General features: G+C 44.9%; 1 protein-coding gene across 29 annotated transcripts in view; it reads right to left on the reverse strand.

The window, feature by feature from the left end:
- Positions 1-615: 615 nt before the first annotated feature.
- Positions 616-19,698, reverse strand: part of PSD2 (pleckstrin and Sec7 domain containing 2) — a 53,134-nt gene continuing 34,051 nt past the window's right edge. For 17 of the 29 annotated variants that reach the window (XM_070570676.1, XM_070570672.1, XM_070570671.1 and 14 more), the window contains 8 exons: positions 11,344-11,433; positions 10,198-10,241; positions 8,921-9,111; positions 8,681-8,751; positions 8,080-8,237; positions 7,010-7,154; positions 5,548-5,691; positions 616-2,813 (listed from right to left, as the gene is read on the reverse strand). In XM_070570676.1, the coding sequence (XP_070426777.1) occupies positions 2,604-2,813; positions 5,548-5,691; positions 7,010-7,154; positions 8,080-8,237; positions 8,681-8,751; positions 8,921-9,111; positions 10,198-10,241; positions 11,344-11,433 (1,053 nt within the window). In that variant the 3' untranslated portion in view covers positions 616-2,603. The remainder of the gene's footprint in view (positions 2,814-5,547; positions 5,692-7,009; positions 7,155-8,079; positions 8,238-8,680; positions 8,752-8,920; positions 9,112-10,197; positions 10,242-11,343; positions 11,434-19,698) is intronic. The other 12 variants (XM_070570661.1, XM_070570662.1, XM_070570666.1 and 9 more) reach the window with 3 other exon arrangements.

Raw genomic sequence — 19,698 nt, forward strand, 5'->3', positions numbered from 1 at the left:
GGGCACAGGTGTAGTCAGAGAGCTCCCGCCTCCACTCTGCTTCTCAAATGTCTGCCTTGGGGCATCTTTAGTATGGCCTGTCAGGAAGATGTATAGCCTTCTTATGAGACTTCCCTACTACCACTCTGTTCCCCAGGAGCACTTAGGACATTCAGGCAGCTTCCTGAATCAGAGTCTTCTTCCCCACTCCTCCAATTCTTTCTTTTTCTCTCTGCTGGGTCATTTTTGGCTTGTCTCTCCAGCCCTCCCAGAGTCCCAAATGGTAATGGTGACTGCCTGTCCCCCTCCCCACTAGACTGTGAGCCCCATGTGGACAGGGAGCTGCTCAATCCTTTTCTCACCACAGTATCCCCAGCACCCAGCACAATGTGCAGCACTGCTGACCTTCATTGAATCAGATGATGGAAGGCTTAAGAGACTCTGTCATTAAGGGTCAGCCCCCAGAAGTCCATGAGTCTGCGGCCACTCCCCAGGACCACCAGGTGGCGCAAACCACTTGTTGCATCTCATGTGCAGCCCTCCAGCCCCTGGATTTGGACAGTCCAGGAAAATGGGCATTTTAGGGGCAGAGGTTGTGAAGAGAACATCATGGTCCATTAGAATGCAGGAAAAAAATTTTAGAACTTTGATTTAGATTTATTTTCATCTCGCCTTTTTTAAATTTCTATTTTTGTGGATGTTTTATAATGTACATAATATTTTAGTACAGTAGTACATGTATATAATTTACAATAAATAATTACACAATTAAGAAAGTGAACTAAAAATTTTTTTACTGATGGGAGGCACAACTAGTGCTCAGGGAAGCACATCTGTCTGCAGGGGATGGCGCTTGCTCCTCTGCTTTCACTCACTGGCCCTCATGAGATGGAGGGTGGGAAGCTGACCCCCAAAATCAAAGGACCTTTCAGAAAGCATGGAGGAAGTACAGGGAGCTGTTTTATGTTGCCACATTGCTCTTTCAATTTCATTTAAATGAACATTTACTTCCCCTCAGCAAAACGAAGGGGCCAGATGGTTTGGTTATAAAATACACTTCAGCTGATCCAAATTAAATAATCTGGATTTAAATTACTACATCTCTCCACAGACTGACACGTCCCTTGCATCAAATATGAGTGGGCTTGTAAATATTGGGTACTTAGTTGCAAGGTTGGCTTATCTTATTAATAAATATGTTACCACTGAGGTCAAATTGCTGGCCAAACTACAGTAATCTATTTTAAAAATAGAAAGGATTTGCTCATGATAGCTGCATTGAGGGTGCCATCACCCCCACCATTATCAGTCTGAGGAATATAGGGTTGAAAGGATGCTAGTCTGTGATCATCACATGGTGAATTTCTCTGTTCTTCCCAGACGTGTCCTAAGCTAGCATTTCTGAGTCACTAGAAGAGTGAAAGAAATATCAACCTAAAAAACAATCAGCAACTTGTCATTACACTTTTTCCCAAGACCAAGAATTAATGGCTTCCATAACCTTCCCCCACCAAACATCTTTGGGCTTGTTGACAAGTGGCTATTTGCAAAGCAGAGTGTCTTTTATTCCTGTAGCAGTAGATCTGTACAAGAGGCCACCCCTGGAGTTCAGAGACCTGGCAGCACCAACATAAAGACCGATGTATAAACAGAGCCATGGTCCCATCTCACTCACACCCAGGATGCCTGTGGAACAGATGGAGTGGCACACATACGCACTATTTATTCCAAAACATCAACTGTAAGAGAAGTGTAAGTCACAGGTCAGCCGGAAGAGAGAAGAAATGGGGTGAGAGGAGGTCAGCACTATCTCCACCTTCCCTCCCAGTGTGTCAGGGTGCCAGATAGCAGCCCTCCTCACTAACAGGTGGAGTTCTGAAATAGGTTTTTCCTTCATCTTATTTCATCCTCTAACTGATATCAGTTCCAAACCATCTTTAAAGAGGTTCCTTGTTTATATATAATTCTTATATATATACATTTATGTCCGTATAAAAGAAAGCAATAGTGGCCTTAATGGATGGAAGGTGAGGTGGACGCACAAGTGAGTGGGGACAGCTTGGCAGTGAGGGCGCAGGCCCAGGTCCTGGATTATTGCGATGTGAGGCAGGAGAACGGGATGTGGTTCCAGAGGCTGCTGGGTGGAGGGAGGAGAGGATGGTGCTGGTGGTCTGCAGACCTGCTGCTGGTCAACTCAGAGGAAGGAGGAGAAGAAAGGGTGGGGGTCCAAGCTGAGACCTGGAGTCAAGACCTGCCCTCAGCAACAAGGGAGATGAGGGGAGGAATGTGTGAGAACAAGAGGGCTTAGGAAGCCAACCACTCTTCCTACTTCTCCAGTGAGATGGCATCTAGAGCATGCACACAGCTGGCCTGCAAAATGAGGCTCCATGCTGGAGAGGGATGTGAGGGCTACGGAGAGGGTCTGAGGCCCAGAGAAGCCCCAGGATGCAAGAAGACAAATGCCATGAATAGCATCTCCATCTCCTTGGCCTACAGGGATCTCTGCACCCTTCTGGCTGCCCATCAACTGCCTGGAGCTGGTCCAAGTGGCCCCTGGCTGGAATTGTGCTCACTGACCCCTCTGGGGGCATTTGTCTGCCTCAGGGCCTGCCCATCTACACCAGCTAAGTATCAGGCCCAGTGGTATCCTTCGTGGCTTTGCTGCCAGTCACAGTTCCATGGCCCTGGCTGAGGGCAGGGCTTGAGTGTGTCTTCCGGAGAGAAGGGTCATCCCCTTCCAGGGTAGCCAGCCGGGCCTCAATTCGTTCCAGGTCATCTGAGCCCACTTTGATTTTCACAGCCAGGAGGTGGATATAGGTCTCATAACGGCTTTTCTGGAAAAAGGACAAAGGCCAAAAACAAAGTCAAAAAATAAACAACAAAATGAGAAAAAATATTTATATCTAATATGGCAAAAGACTAATTTCCTTAATATTTAGAGAGCTCCCACGAATCAATAAGAAGGAGATAATTAAATTTTTTAAAAGGCATTTTTTTTTAAAAAAAAAAGGAAATTTCACTCATAATCTTAAAAATAAAAATTAATTGACAATGAATTCTTAGATATGACACCAAAAGCACAGATAACACAAGTGAAAATAGACAAATGAAACTATATCAAAGATTTTAAATTCTGTGTATCAAAGGACACAATTGATAGAGTAAAAAGTCCATGTATATAGAATGGGAGAAACTATTTGCAAATCATGTATCTCATAAGGGTCTAGTAACCAAATTGTATAAAAAAACCTCCTAAAACTCAACAACAAAAACACAAACAAACCAATTAAAAAATAGGCAAAGGACTTGAATAGACATTTCTCCAAAGAAGATATACAAATGGCCAATAAGCACATGAAAAGATGTTCAACATCACTAATCATTAGGGAAATGCAGATCAAAAGCACAATGAGATACCACCTCACACCAGTCAGGATGGCTACTATCAGAAAGTAACAAGTGTTGCTGAGAATATAGAGAAATTGGAGCACTTGTGCACTGCTGGTGGGAATGTAAAATGATACAGCTGCTGTGAAAAACAGTACAGCTATTCCTCAAAAAGTGAAAAATAACATTACCACATGATCCAGCAATACCACTTCCGGTTATACATCCAAAAGAATTGAAAGCAGGGTTTCGAAGAGATGTTTGCACACCCATATTCACAGCAGCATTCTCAGAATAGCCAAAAGGTGGAAGCAACCCAAATATTCAACAGCAGACGAATAGATAAACACAATGTGGTATTTGCATACAATAGGATATTATTCAGCCTTAAAAAAGAAGGAAATTCTGACACATGCTACAACATGGATGAACCTTGAGCACATTATACTAAGTGACATAAGCCAGTCATAAAAACACAAATTCTGTTTCTAGTTATATGAAGTTTCTACTTATGTGATTCTACTTATATGAAGTACGTAGAGCAGTCAAATTGATAAAGACAGAAAGTGGAATTGTGGTTGCCAGGGCCTAAGGTGTAGAGGGCGTGTTGCGAGTTTTTGTTTAATGGGTATAGAGTTTCAGTTTCAGAAGATGAAAAAGTTTTGGAGATTGGTTGTACAACAATGTGAATAGACTTAACCCTACTTAACTATACACTTAAAAATGGTTAAGGTGATAAATGTTACGTTATACAATTAAAAAATTTTTTAAATCCACATTAAAATAGCAACGAGACATCCCTCGTTAAACCTATCAGATTGGTGAAGATTAAAACATCTGGTAATGTCCAGTGTTGGTGAGGGCGTGGAGAGAGAGGTACATTCATAAACTATTAAAGGGATTGTAAATTGGTAAACATTTAGGAGGGAGATTTGGTAGTGTCTAAGGGCCTTGACTCAGCTTCAGGCCCTCACCACAGTCCAGGGAGGCTGGGGTCCTGGATGAAGCTGGGACTAAGGATCAGGAGACCCTGTTCTCGCCCAGCTCTGCCACATGAGCAGAAAGACCCTTTAGTGCTGAGCTTCACCCCCGCCCACACCCTGTTAAGCCAGGGAATAAGAAAGACCAGGGCACTGGAGCTACAATCATCGCCTGGGTTAGGATCCTGGCTCCTGTACTTCTGACCTCTCCAAGCCTCAGCTTCCCCATCTGTAAAATGGGGATAATAACAAAACCCATTTCACAGAGTTGATACGAGGATTAAATCAGTCAATACAAAGGAACTTCATGAAGAGAATCACACGTGGTAATTAGTGAAAGATTAGTCCTCTGTAGCTTTTGCCATCACTATTTTTATGTTGCAGAGAGAGTGGATCTGAGAAGACTTCAGAAAGCTACAAAGCTTTATGTTTTTCAAAAGGTCAGGATCCACCCTGGAGCTCTCCTCTCTCCCCCACACCTCCACAGAAAATCAATGTGGAAATCCAGAGACTGAGATTGGTGACTTCTGCCCTTCCTGCTCTGGGGGCTTCCTGGCTCCGTCTCAGTCTCTCTGTCTGTCTGTCCACCCCCAGGTGCAGTCAGTCCAAAAAGGACAAGTGGTTCCTACCTTCCTCCCTAAAGCCGACCCCCTATCCTTTACTCAACGAAGGCAATGCTCTAGCAGCCCCATTTGCAGAGCATGGTGAGGTAGAATCAGGGTAGTGGGCAGGGAGAGATAAGATGGAAAGTAGGGAGAGTAGAAGGAGAGCTAAACTGCTCTGCTTGATAAACATATGTGAAAGAGGAAAATAGACAAAAAGTGGGAAAGTCACATGGATAGAGCTTGACAGTTTGGTTGTAAAAACTTTCCAAGAAGCCAGGTCTGTCGGGGAAGTGGAGGTAAGGAAGGGGTTGGTGGAGGGTGGAGAGAGGTGGCAGGGGTTTCTGGTGGAGCCTGTCAGGTGCTCTTTGAGGGCACAATTGTTTGATGAACAATTGGCAGCTAAACTATTCAGAGACTGGCCCACAGGAGGCCATGCATGATTCATAATTGCCTCAGGGAAGCACCCAAAGGGGAACCCCCAAGCTAGGAGCCCCTGGCTGTGGAATGGTGTTGGCAGTGGGAGGTGGATGGCAGGAGCTGGCCTCCTCCTCGTGCCCCAGTCCTGTCCTTTGCAATCCATCCCACGGAGGGCCCACCTCAAAAGTGAGATAGTGTTCCTTCAGCCGGTTCTCCTCAGCCTCCTTGGACTTGCTGCCCCTCTCGACTGGGTGACACCGGTGCTCAGCCAGCTCTGCAGTCACCTGCCTCAACTTATTCTCATGAGAACGCAGCTGCTCCTCCTGCAAAGACAAGTCCTGGACTGTGAGCTTCCACTCTCAGGATGTCATAGGGATGGATCTAATCCCGTCCCACCAGGATCTGCTTCACCAAAGGGAAACTGAGGCCTGGCCAGGGTCATCAAATACATGGGGGTAAAGCCAGGCTCTGAACCCAAGGGAGTGCTCCCCTACTTTCTTCCTTCCTCCCTTACTCTCTTCCTCTCATCAGCGTTAGCTCTCCTAGATACTCCCCAGCAGGCTCAGGAGATGAGAGACCCTCACACTTGTTAGTGCATGTGCACACTCCCTGACACAGACACACAATCACACAGGCACACCCCCTGGCTCATATGGACTCTCACATGCACACACAAACACACTGGACCAAGGGGCAGCCTGGCCTTGGCTACCCCTGGCTCCATACAGTGCACACGTTCTCTTGCATTCATGCCTAGACGCATATGACGGCCACAGACCCAGGATCACACTCAAAGACAGGCACAGACACTGTCACTCACGGACCAGCACACATATATATCCCACCCAACACAGAACAGCCAGACCACTTTGTGCTGTGTGGGCAGTGGACTGCATGCATGTGCTTGCGTGTGTGTGGACATGTGTGTGGTGTGGATGCACTGCACATGTGTATACACACACGTGCATGTGCTTATGTGGTATGTGCAGGTATGTGGTATGTGTGTGCACTGTATGTGCATGCACAGGGCTCTGGACATAAGCAGAAGCCCTGAAGCTCAGTGGAGAGACCAGGACAAGGGCCCAGTAGGAAGAGGGCCCTGACAAAGATGGGAAGTATGGAGCTTCCCCTGCCCTCTACCTCTCAAGTAGTGGTCCATCCTTTCCTCTCCAAAAAACCCTGAAAAACTGGAGTATGAATGAGTTGGGGTTTTTTTAGGATTACAAATAAAACACTTAAGAGTAGGTGAGAACAGCAAAAGAGCACTAGATGAAGGGTCAGCCAAGTCTCACCTGTCCCTAGCTCCCTCTGACACACACATTCTCTCGTATTCATACCCAGACACATACGATGCCCACAAACCCACAATCACATCCACAGGATACACCAACATTGGCAGAGAAGCACACCCATGTCACCCAGCACAGAACAGCCAGGCCTCCGTGTGGTGCGTGGGCTCAGTCTTCCCATCTGTAAATGGGGTGGGGTGTGGTGGGGATGGAAGAGAGTATCTGCCCCTTCGCCTTGTCTCTTAGCCCAGGACCAGGCACTTATAGGAGATGAGGTGGGGGCTTTTGAAAGGGGGCCTGGCATGAGGGACATAGCCTGGGGAGGTGGTATCATGACCCTAGGAGCTTGTACCTGGCAGAGGCGAGTGGTACAAGAGGGCAGCAGGGGCCGACAGAACTTCTTCATGGAGCTGACAGCAGCTGGGAAGGCTGGGGCCGAGAAGATGGCAGCCACCAGGTTGATCCTAAGGATCCAGGATAGCATTTCTTCCTTGCTCCTGGTGACAGGAGGAGAGGTCAGAGGGCACCAGCTTCTCATAATAGGACTCTCTATCCCCCACCCAGCATGCAGTACCCAGTACCCAGCACTAGCCAGGCACAGAAATGGCATGAATACCTTCACATAAGTGGGCTAAGGAGTGAGGGAGAATGGCAGGGTTGGGGCTGAATGGGCTGGCCACATCTGCGCAGGGAGCTCCCCTTCCGTCCCAGCTCTCAGGTGAGACTTAGATTTTCACGGCCTAGGTCCAGAGCTAATGGCCCTGGAACTAACAGATCCTAGAGTCAGCCTAGGACCCAGGGGATCTTTAGAGGCAGTGGACAACTGGCCATCCCCACTTGGCCTCCTGTCCCTGTCCCGCTACCTCGCCTGGCACACACAGTCCCGTCCTGAGTGCTCACCTACTAGCCTCCCTCCCTTTAAGCTCATCTGACACACGAAACTCCAATCCCAAGTCACAGAAGGATGGGGTGCAGGGGAGTGACAGAAGGCCTTACAGGGAAACCGTAGGGTGAGTCTTTCCCACCCCTCCCCCCCTTAAAGTGAAGGATGATTCATAAAGATTCCATCTGCCCCATATTTAGGAACTTCAGGGTGCATCAGAATTACCTGGAGGGCTTGTTAAAACACAATTGCTGGCCCATCCCCAGAGTTTCTGATTCAGTAGGTCTAAGGTGGGCCCAGAGAAATGGCATTTCTAGCAAGTTTCCAGGAGTCACTAAGGGGACCACATGGAGAACCAGTGCTACAGGGGACCCCAGCTGTTGGTTTGTGCCAAGCAGATACACTTGTTCTTGTGGCTGATGCTCAGGGGAAGCCAAGAGCGCCTCTCCTGAGGACAGTGAGGAGAGGGTATGAAGCAGGCTCCATGCTGCAGGCCCTGAGCCCAGGGTGGGAGTGAGGGGGCTACCACCCCTACTTACGGTGCCTGGAACAGGAAGACCCTCCAGTCGGCCGTCTTCAGCTTGAGCACGTTGGACTTCTTGCTGTAGTCAGAGGCCCTGGTGGCCAGAGCATGGTGCACACGAATGGCATTCTTCAAGTCACCCTCGGACAGAGCTTTGTCAGGCCTGTACTCATCCTGGACAGGCGGGGTGAGGGGTGGGCAAGCCTCTGTCATCGCCAGGCACCGGCTTACTGGCCCACACTTCCTCCACTCCCACCATCCCTCCCTCTTGCTCTCCCCATCTCTGTCCTATGTCTCCCTCCATTCTTCAGCTCCTGCCGGTGTGATGCCATGCCCACCTCAGCAGAAGTCACTCCAGGCACTCCTCCCCACCCCCTGTTTTAGGGACCTGAACAGGCCTCACACTGGGTATCCTCTGAGTCCCTGGCACTTAAAAGACCCCTCCCTGAAATCACCAAAGCTCTGGGTGAGCCTGAGTCAGGCCCCTGATAGGGGAGGACCCAGCATCTGCCTAAGCCCCAGGTCTTACCCAGGACACTCTGGGCACCACAAGGTAGGGGCTGGATGGGGGAACAAGCTGGCCCTTCCTGGGTAAGGACTCGGAGGCAGTCTCTCACCTTCTGCAGGTACAGGATGGTCCCTTTGAGCACCGCGTAGAATTTTTTCCAGCCACGCCTCCCACGGGGTGCTGGGGAGGGGGGCATGGGTAGTGTGGCAGCAACTAGCACCCTAATATCCCCTCCCCTAGTTCCCCCACGTGTCTACTGCGTGTGCACCCCTGGAGGAGTGGCCAAGGCGGGCAGACCCCCTCTGGAATAGCATCCCTCCCCATACCCCTTCCCCTGCCTGACACCCACTCCTCTTGCCATCCATGTCGGCGTGAGTCTTCCGGGTCAGCACACCATGCTTATAGGTAGTGGCACTCAGAGCCTGCGGGACATCCAGGAAGGGGTTGCCACCATCCACGATCCGTGTCACCTTCTTTGTGCCTGTCCCAAACTTGTCATCCACCAGCTCAGACAGTGATTTCCTCAGTTCGTCCTCATCACTAGGAAAGTACTAGGTCTGAGCACCACCTCCAAAAAGGCCTCAGACCTACATCAACATGCCCTTTCCCCACCCACCACCCCTCTTGGAGACAGTCAGAGGTGAAGAGAAGAGATGAGGAGGTTCCAATTCCAGATCACAGATCCAGATCTCTGACCCCTCCCCTCAGTCTTCAATTCTGACCCCTGACCTCTGATCTTTGATTTTTGGCCTCCAACCTCCAATCCTCACCCTTGATCACAAAGTTGGAGACGTTACTATCTCCAGGCCTCCTTCCTGGTCTTCCTTCTCCTCTCTCCAAACCTGAAAGCCCAGCCCCAGGGAGCAGTAACCAATGGCCAGACTGAAGCTACTACCCGAGGCCCATGGACATGCTGGGGGAGGGCAGCCAGTAGATGAGGCCACTAAAGTCTAGGCTCCCCATTGGAGCCCTGCTAGAAGAATGCCATCTCTTCCCCATGCAGCTGGGGTTCCTAAAATTCCCTGCTTGGGACCTCTACAAGGACCCAAAGATCCAAGCTGCCCTGGAGAGCACAGCAGGGCAGGGTGGCCACTTTCCCCAGGAGCCTCTCAGTCTCCTCAACCAGCAGGGTCACCAAACCTCTTTCCAGATAGCTGGGCACCTCCAGGTCTCACTGCCATTGCAGGGGAAGAAGTTATGGAGAAGTCACCCCTCCCTACTGCCAAGAAAAGTTGTCACCTAAATATGGTCATATTCTTGGGTTAAAGGGGGACCCATGCCTCCTGCCTACCTACCTCCCAAAGGGGAAGGAGTTATCATTGAGAATAGTGGCAATATCCCTAGCACAGAAAACCAGTTGTAGACATCATGGAACTAAAGTCACAATTCAATCTATTCCACAGCAGTGTAAACACTGCACACTTTTTATCAAGATAGAAAGCGAGCCCAAAGGGGAACTCAACATCAGATGCTGGCCAGTTGGACAGTGGTCACCAGGGCCCTGGGTTGGGAGAGATCAGCACCATGGAGAGGGGCAGGAGTGACTTCCCTACAACCCCAGCCACCGTCCCTTCCCTCTCCCAGTGATTCAGTCTCCCCATACCTGTGCCCATAGGCACTACTCACATGGCCCATTCCAGCTTTTCATTCTTGATGGAGTTGTAAAGGGTCTGGGAGAAGGGTAAAGAGGGAGAAGAGGTCAGATGAAGAATCAAAGAAATCTCCATCTACTTCTAGCAATGCGGATTCAGTGAGAGAGCACCTTTTCAGCCAGTAGGGCAAAGTGGGTGTTTCATTCATAGATGTTTGTTGGATGGGTGAATGAATGGGGGATGTGTGGGTGGATGATTGGGTAGATGACTAGGTGGATAGATTTGAATATGAGTGGGTTGGTGGGTAGATTGAATTGAATATGAATAGGTGGGGAAATGAGTAGGTGGGTGGATAGATGAATGGATGTGGAATGTGTACAGGTGAGTGTTTAGGGGTATAGGGAGTCTATGTGTGGGTGATGGGTGAATGGGTAGGTGTATGGGCACGTGAATGATTGAGTTGGTGGGTGGGTAGATGGGAGGATGGGTAGATGGGTAGAAGATCAGGAGAAGCGGATAGGTGGGTGGTGGGACTGGATTATTTGATCTCACTTACAAATATATACTTACAAGTGCTTCTTGACGGGGAAAAGATAATTATGATAAGAAGAGTGATGGAGACAATGTTCTATTTTTTAACCTCTAGATTCACTATCCAACTTCCCACCTGGTATCATCAGGTCCTTCGAACACACTATCTAAAACTGAACTTATCATCTACCCCAAAAGACCTGCTCCTCTTGCTCCAAGGCCAAGAACTGACCAGCCTTGAAGGACCAGAGTTCCACCCTGGGCTTTAGTCTCAAAAAAAAAAGTATGTTCCCTTAATGCCTGTGATGTTGGAGGAATGAGTGGACTTTTCCCTGTGGTGATGAGTATGGTGGTGGTGGTGGTGGTGATAGCGGTGGCAGTTGTGGCAGTGTTGATGATTACCATGACAGCAATGATGATAATGGAGTGCTGAAAACAAATCTCACAAAGCCTACCCTTCTCCCTAACTCAAGGACCACACTATAGTCAAATGTTGAGCTGGATGGTCTCTAACTCCGTCCCAAAGTCGTGGTGGCCCTGACTCCAGTATGAAAAATATGAATATCAGGACTTAGTGGGGCAGAGACATCTCTCCTCTTCACCCACCCCTGGCACAGCTGGGCACATTGGGACCCTTAGCAGGTTATACCTTCAGCAGGTCTTTGGCAAAGTCTTGGCCATCATTCAACTGGTCCAAGTTGGCAATGAATTGCTGGCAGGACATCTTCTTGCCAATGTTCTGTAATGGAGAAATGGTTCTGCCTGAGAGTAGGGACGGAGGCTGGTGTGGTCCCCACACCCTGCCCTGCCCAGCCAGAAGGGATGAGGCAGCATCAAGGGCAGTAATGAAAAAAAACTGCCTGGATTTCCCTTTGCCTCCAAGAGTTTAAAAAACTCTTTTTCACATTCAAGATTCTATTTGATCCTCAAGCATCATGAGAGGTTGGGGTTCTCCTCAAACCCAGATGAGGGAGTCAGGTTGGATGAAGTATTGTAATAGTTGACATTTGCCAGGTGCCTGCTATGTTCCAGATTTTGTACTGGACATGCATTATCATGTTTCCTTCTCACAACAAGGAGAAGGTGAGGTGGGTGTTACCATCATCCCCATTTGACAGGTAAGGAAACTGAGGTGCAGGAAGGTAAAGTGATGTGCCCATGATCACACAGCAAGGAAGTGGTAGGGCTGAGTGTGTCTGACACCAAAGCCCATGCTCTCACCCGCTACTCCATGGTTAACTCTCCCAAGGTCACACAGCACCAGGACTTGAACCCAGGCCTCTTGGCTCCTGAGCAGAAGCTCTGTGTATTCCGTCACAACTGTCTCACCCTCTCACCTGTACAGAGGGGCAGCAAGACCTCCAAGAGGTAGGTGAAGTGAGGGAGAGTTTGGTCTTATGAGAATCAAAAATTAATTTCCACCCACACACATGGGTACCCCATGCTGAGCTGGGCTGGGACCAAGGAAACCCAAGCAGATGGTTTTACTCCAGGAGACCCAAAAAGCTGGGAATGCGTGTACCCCCAAGTTCTGCCTTCTTTTTTTAACCACTGAGTTAGCAAAGGGGCTCCAGCCCTCCAAACCCAACACCTGATGTGCATACCTTCAGACTGTCCTTGCAGTATCCACATTTGAGGAAACACTGGATAGCACTTCATCTTTGTGAAGACGAAGACCCTTGAACACCAGATACTTACTGGTGTGGGACTCGTGAATTTAGGTTTGCTATAAGGCTGTGTTTCCCACGATTTACCTACAGATGGGAATAGGTATTCCCCCTAAAAAGGATTTCATAATCAAATAAGTTTATTTACACGCTTCAGAATCTTTAACATGATTACATGTGTTGAGAGTCTCCAAGGAGAGGATTCCATGTACAGATTCCCAAATTTATTGACCTTGGCACTATTTTAGCGAAGAGAATCTATTAACGTCACATGGCACATTCACACACCACAGAAAATAATTCAGAAAACAATGATATAAGAGTTTATAAGTCGCTGACAAGCAAGAATTTTCCACACCTTTTCCAAAAGGTTAAGGAGAAAAGATCCTTTGTGTGTCTTGATATAGTGTGTTTCATATGTTTATGTGTATATTTTACATGTACATATATGTATGTATGTATACATGTATATACAGCCACTTACATGTGCATTCATAATAGAGGAGTATGAGGGCAATGTTGACAATTTTGTCTGAGTTCCACACACACTGAATGTTCCCCAGCCATCAGTCAGGAGTGCAAAATCAAAAAATAACCAGGCAAGGTTTCCAATCCTAGCAACAGAAGACTATCTTGTTGCAGATGAACCTCCCCAGCAGAAACAACTGCTGGTCAAAATATTAATAAGACATCTGTGTGGAGGCATTAGAGAAATATACAAGCAGTGAGGACTTCATGAGTAAAGATTCTGCAGAGAATGGACGTATGGAGAGGTGAGCCCAACAAGGAGCAGCTTTTCTCCTTGAAGCATCTGTCAATTCACAAGTAGTGGCCAAAAGCCTGAGCACTGAGTGGTCTTATAGGACTGGAGAACAAAAATTGGAGCTCAGGACCCACCAAGGACAAGGGGCCCTTGGAAACACCCCAGTCATATTTCAACAAAGAAGTTGAAATTAAGAAAAGAAATAGTGGGGCTAGCCCTAGGGTCTAGTGGTTAAGTTTGGCACAGTCCGCTTCAGCGGCTCAGGTTCGGTTCCCAGGTGCGGACCTACACCACTTGTTGGTAGCCATGCTGTGGCAGCGTCCCACATACAAAATAGAGGAAGACTGGCACAGACGTTAGCTCAGGGACAATCTTCCTCAGCAAAAACAGAAAGATTGGCAACAAATGTTAGCTCAGGGTAAATCTTTCTCAGGGGAAAAAAAAGAAAGGGAATACTAAAGAGAGTTCTTCAGAAAGAAGGAAAATCATCCCAGAGGGAAGCATGGAGAAGCAGAAAGGAATGAAGAGCAACAAAAAGGGTGGCTAAATTTAAATGAATATTGATTGTGTAAAGCAATAATAAAGTTTTCTGAGGAATAAAATAGAGAGATATAATAGTTAAAAACATGATAACAGTAGTATATAAGTTTAGAGCACAATAAATGGAGTTAAAATGTTTCAAGGTAATTTCATTGTCCAGGAAGCAGTAAAAGCACTTTGATAAGTCAAGGAGGCATATTGCAAACCACAAAAAGAATTCTAAAAGAATGCACAACTAACAAGCTAATGAAATCCCAAAAAATACTTAAATAATCCACAAGCAGGCGAGAAAGGAGGACAAAAAAGGACAATAGAGGGGCTGGCCCCGTGGCAGAGTGGTTAAGTTCGCGCGCTCCGCTGCAGGCGGCCCAGTGTTTCATCGGTTCGAATCCTGGGTGCGGACATGGCACTGCTCGTCAGACCACGCTGAGGCAGTGTCCCACATGCCACAACTAGAGGAACCCACAACGAAGAATACACAACTATGTACCGGGGGGCTTTGGGGAGAAAAAGGAAAAAATAAAATCTTTAAAAAAAAAAAAAAAAAAGGACAATAGAACATGTGAGTCAAAGAGAAAACAAGCAGGCTGGTGCTGTGGCTGAGTCCATGTGCTCCACTTTGGCGGCCCAGGATTCCCTAGTTCCGGTCCCAGGCGCAGCCCCACTCACTGCTCATCAAGTCATGCTGTGGTGGCATCCCACATAGAAGAACTATAATGACCTACAACTAAGATATGCAATTATGTACTGGGACTTCAGGGAGAAAAAAAAAGAGAGAAAGATTGGCAACAGATGTTAGCTTAGGACCAACCTTCCTCACCAAAAAAAAAAAAAATTTCGATCATGTGATCAAGGAATACAAAGAACCAACTCCAAAATCAAAAAAAAAAAAAAGAGAGAGAGAAAGAAAAGTAACCTGGTATGTCTAAACTCAAATATATTAGTAATTCATTAAATCGTCACATTAAAAGGCAAAGATTATGAGACTTGATTTTTTTCTTCAAGTATATGATACAAGAGATAAAAAGTCTGACAAAATAGACTTGAAGGCCAGAAGCACTACTAGAGATAAAGAGAGACATTTAATAATGATAAAAGGGTCAATCTACCAAAAGATATAAGCATCCTAAATTCGTATGCACCTAATAACATAGTCTCAAAAGATAAAAGACAAAAATTGATAGAACCAAAAGGAGAAAGACATATTTACAACTTGGTTAGGTATTTTAACACTGCTCTCTCAGTAACAGGAAGAACAAGAATACTAAACAATTAATTAGTTAACAACAATTAACTAATGCCAACAGATTAGATGACCTAGAGGAAATGGACAAATTCCTAGAAACACACAAACTACCAAAACTGGCTCAAGAAGAAATAGGAAATCTGAATAGACCTATAACAAGGAAAGAGATTGAATTAATAATCAAACACCTCACAACAAAGCAAAGCCCAGGACCAGGTGGCTTCACTAGTGAAATTTACCAAACATTTAAAGAAAAATTAACACCAATACTTCTCAAACTCTTCCAGAAAAAATGAAGCAGAGGGAATACTTCCTAACTCATTCTAGAAGCCCAGCATTTCCCTGATACCAAAACTTGACAAAGACATCACAAGAAAACTACAGAACAATAGCCTTTATGAATATAAATGCAAAAATCCTCAACAAAATACAAGCAGACAGAATCCAGCAGCATATTAAAGGGTTATAAACCATGACCAAGTGGAATATAGCCCAGTAATGCAAGGGTGGTTCAACATACAAAAATCTATAAATCAATACATCATATTAACAGAATGAAGGGGGGGAACCACATGATCATCTCAACTGCAGAAAAAGCGTTTGACAAAATCCAACACCTTTTCATAGTAAAAACACTCAACAAACTAGGAATAGAAGGGAACTTCCTCAACATGATAAGGGGCTTTTATGAAAAACCCACAACTATCCTCCTACTCAATGGTGAAAGACAGAAAGCTTTTCCCCTAAGATTAGGAACAAGGCAAGGATAGCCACTTTCCAATTTCTATTCAACATTGTACTGGAAGTTCTAGCCAGAGCAATTAGGCAAGAAAAATAATTAAAAGCCATCCAAATTAGAAAGGAAGATGCAAATCTATCTCTATTCCCAGATGACATGATCTTATATAGAGAAAATCCTAAAGAAACTACAAAACAACTATTAGAGCTAATAAACAAATTCAACAAAGTTGAAGAATACAAGATCAACATACAACATACAAAAATCAATTGTATTTCTATGTGTTAGTAATGAACAATCATAAAATGAATTTAAGAAAACAATTCCAATTGCAATAGCATCAAAAAGATTAAAATACTTAGGAATAAATTTAACCAAATAAGTGAAAGACTTGTATACTGAAAACTATAAAAGATTCCTGAAAGAAATTAAATACCTAAATAAATAGAAAGACATCCCTGGAGGCCAACCCCACGGCCGAGTGGTTAAGTTTGCGTGCTCTGCTTCATCGGCCCAGGGTTTCGCAGGTTCAGATCCTGGGCGCGGACATGGCACCGCTCATCAAGTCATGCTGAGGCAGCATCCCACATGCCACAACTAGAAGGATCCACAACTAAAAAATATGCAACTGTGTACCAGGGGCTTTGGGGAGAAGAAGGAAAAATAAAATCTTTAAGGGGCCGGCCCCGTGGCAGAGTGGTTGAGTTGGCGCACTCTGCTGCAGCAGCCCAGGGTTTCACAGGTTTGGTTCCTGGGCACAGAGATGGCACCACTTGTCAGGCCATGCTGAGGCGGGGTCCCACATGCCACAGCTAGAAGGACCCACAACTAAAAATATACAACTTTGTACCAGGGGGCTTTGGGGAGAAAAAGGAAAAATAAAGTCTTTTAAAAAAAAAAAAAAGACATCCCTTGTTCATGGATTGGAAGACTTGATACAGTTAAGATGGTAATACTCCCCAAACTGACCCATAGGTTCAACGCAATCTCTATCAAAATCCCAAAGGCCGTTTTTTGCAGAAAGGTAAAAGCTTATCCTCAAATTCATAGGGAATCACAGGGGATCCCAAGAGCCAAAACAAACTTGGAAAAGAATAACAAAGTTGGAAGACTCAGCCTTCCTGATTTCAAAACTTACTCCAAAGCTACAGTAATTAAAACAGTGGGACAATGGCATAACAATAGACATATAGATCAATGGAATAGAATTAAGAGTCCAGAAATATACCCATACATCTATGGCCAATTGATTTTTGACTAGTGTGTTAAGAACATTCAATGGAGGAAAAATGGTCTCTTCAACAAATGGTGCTGGGACAATAGGCTATCCACAAGCAAAAGAATGAAGTTGGACATTTATCTCACACTATATACCAAAATGGATCAAAGATCTAAACATAGGAGCTAAAACTATAAAACTCTTAGAAGAAAACATAGGGGTACACCTTCATGACCCTGAATTTGGCAATGGATTCTTAGACACCAAAAGCACAAGCAACAAAAGAAAAAATAGATAAATTGGACTTCATCAAAACTTAAAACTTTTGTGTATCAAAAGACACTATCAAGAGAGTGAAAAGACAATGTACAGAATGGAGAAAAAATTGCAAACTATATATCTGATAAGGGTCTAGTATCGAGAAAATATAAAGAACTCTTACAACTCAACAACAAAAAGACAAAAAATGCAATTAAAAATGGGCAAAAGACTTGAATAGACACTTCTCCAAAGAAGACATGTAAATGGGCGACAAGCACATGAAAATATGCTCAACATCACTAATCATTAGGGAAATACAAATCAAAACCACAATGAGATATCACTTCACACCCTTTAGGATGACTACTATCAAAAAACAAAAGTGTTGGTGAGGATGTGGAGAAATTGGAACCTTGTGCATTGCTAGTGGGAATGTAAGATAGTGCAGTCTCTATGGAAAACAGTATGGCTGTTCTTCAAAAAGTTAAAAATAACACTACCATATGATTCAGCAATACTACTTCTAAATAGACACACAAAAGAATTGAAAACAGAGTCTTGAAAAAATATTTGCACACCATGTTCACAGCAGCATTACTCACAATGGCTAAAAGGCAGAAGCATCCTATCAGCAGATGAACATAGAAGCAAAGTGTGGGATTTACATACAATGGAATATTATTTAGCCCTAAAAAGGAAGGAAATTCTGACACATACTACAACATGGATTAACCTTAAAGATATGCTAAATGACACAAGCTAATCCCAAAAACACAAATTCTGTATGATTCCACTTATAAGAAGTATCTAAAGCAGTCAAATTCACAGAGACAGAAAATGGAATGGTGGTTGCCAGGGGCTGGGGGGAGGGGGAAATGCAGAGTTGTTTAATGGGTATAGAGTTTCAGTTTGGGAAAGTGAAAAAGTTTTGGAGATTGGCTGCATAACAGTGTGAACAGACAACACTACTAACCTATACATTTAAAAATAGTTAAGATGGTAAATTTTATGTGTATTTTACCATAATTTTTTTAAGGTTTTATTTTTCCTTTTTCTCCCAAAGCCCCCTGGCACATGGTTGTGTATTTTTAGTTGTGGGTCCTTCTTGTTGTGGCATGTGGGATGCCACTTCAGTGTGGCTTGATGAGCAGTGCCACGTCCACGGCCAGGGTTCGAACTGGTGAAACCCTGGGCTGCCAAAGCAGAGTGCGCAAACTTAACCACTTGGCCACGGGGCCAGCCCCCTACCATAATTTTTTTAAATAAATTTTTAAAAATCAAAACAAGGGGGGGCAAGAATTTGCATAGACATTTCCCCTGAGAAGATATACAGATGGCCAACAAGCACATGAAAAGATGTCCAACATCATTAGTCATTAGGGAAATGCAAATAAAAACCAAAACCTACCCACTAGGAAGGCTATAATTTACAAAAAAAAAAAAAAAAAGGAAAATAAGTGTTGGCAAGGATATGGAGAAACTGGAACCCTCATACATTGCTGGTTGGAATTTAAAACAGTTCAGCCACTACAGAAAACAGTTTCACAGTTCCTCAAAAAGTTAAACATAGAATTACCACAAGACCCAGCTAGTGTACTCCTAGGAATTGAAAGCAGGTGTTCAAATAAAAACCTGCACACAAATGTTCCTAGCAGCACTATTTACAATAACCAAAAGGTGGAAACAATTCAAATATCCATCAACAGATGAATGGACAAACTGTGGTATATCCATGCAATGGAATATTATTCAGCCATAAAAAGGAATGAAATACTGATACGTGCTACAACATGGATGAACCTTCAAAACTTTATGCTAAATGAAAGAAGCCAGACACAAAACTACACACTGTATGATTCCATTTACTTGAAATATCCAGAATAGGCAAATCCATAGAGACAGAAAGCAGATTAGTGGTTGCCAGGGGCTGGAGGGAGGAGAGAATGAGGATTGACTGCTAATAGGTACAGGGTTTCCTTTTGGGGTGATGAAAAGTTCTGGAACTAAAAAGTGATGACGGTTTCACATCATGTGGAAGTACTTAATTCCATTGAATTGCACACTTTAAAATGGTTAAAATGGTAAATTTTATGACATGTATTTTAACATAATTTAAAAAATCATGAGGGGCCGGCCCCGTGGCCGAGTGGTTAAGTTCGCACACTCCACTTCGGCAGCCCGGGGTTTCGCGGGTTCGGATCCTGGGCAAGGACATGGCACCACTCACCAAGCCATGCTGAGGCAGCATCCTACATGCCACACCTAGAAGGACCCACAACTAAAAACAATATACAACTATATACTGGGGGGATTTGGGGAGGAAAAAGCAGAAAAAGAAAAGAAGATTGGCAATAGTTGTTAGCTCAGGTGCCAATCTTAAAAAAAAAATCGCTAAGGATATATAAGATTTTTCCAACACAATTAAAAGACGACCTTATTGGCATGCAGAACACTACAACCAAGAATTGCAGAATACACTTTCTTTTCAAGTCCACGTGAAATATCTACTAAAATTGATCTCTCTCTGGACAGAAAAGCAAGACTTGACAAATTGCAAAGAAGTGAAATC

The sequence above is a fragment of the Equus przewalskii genome, chromosome 13 (assembly GCF_037783145.1).
Source record: "Equus przewalskii isolate Varuska chromosome 13, EquPr2, whole genome shotgun sequence".
NCBI classification, from domain to species: Eukaryota; Metazoa; Chordata; class Mammalia; order Perissodactyla; family Equidae; genus Equus; species Equus przewalskii.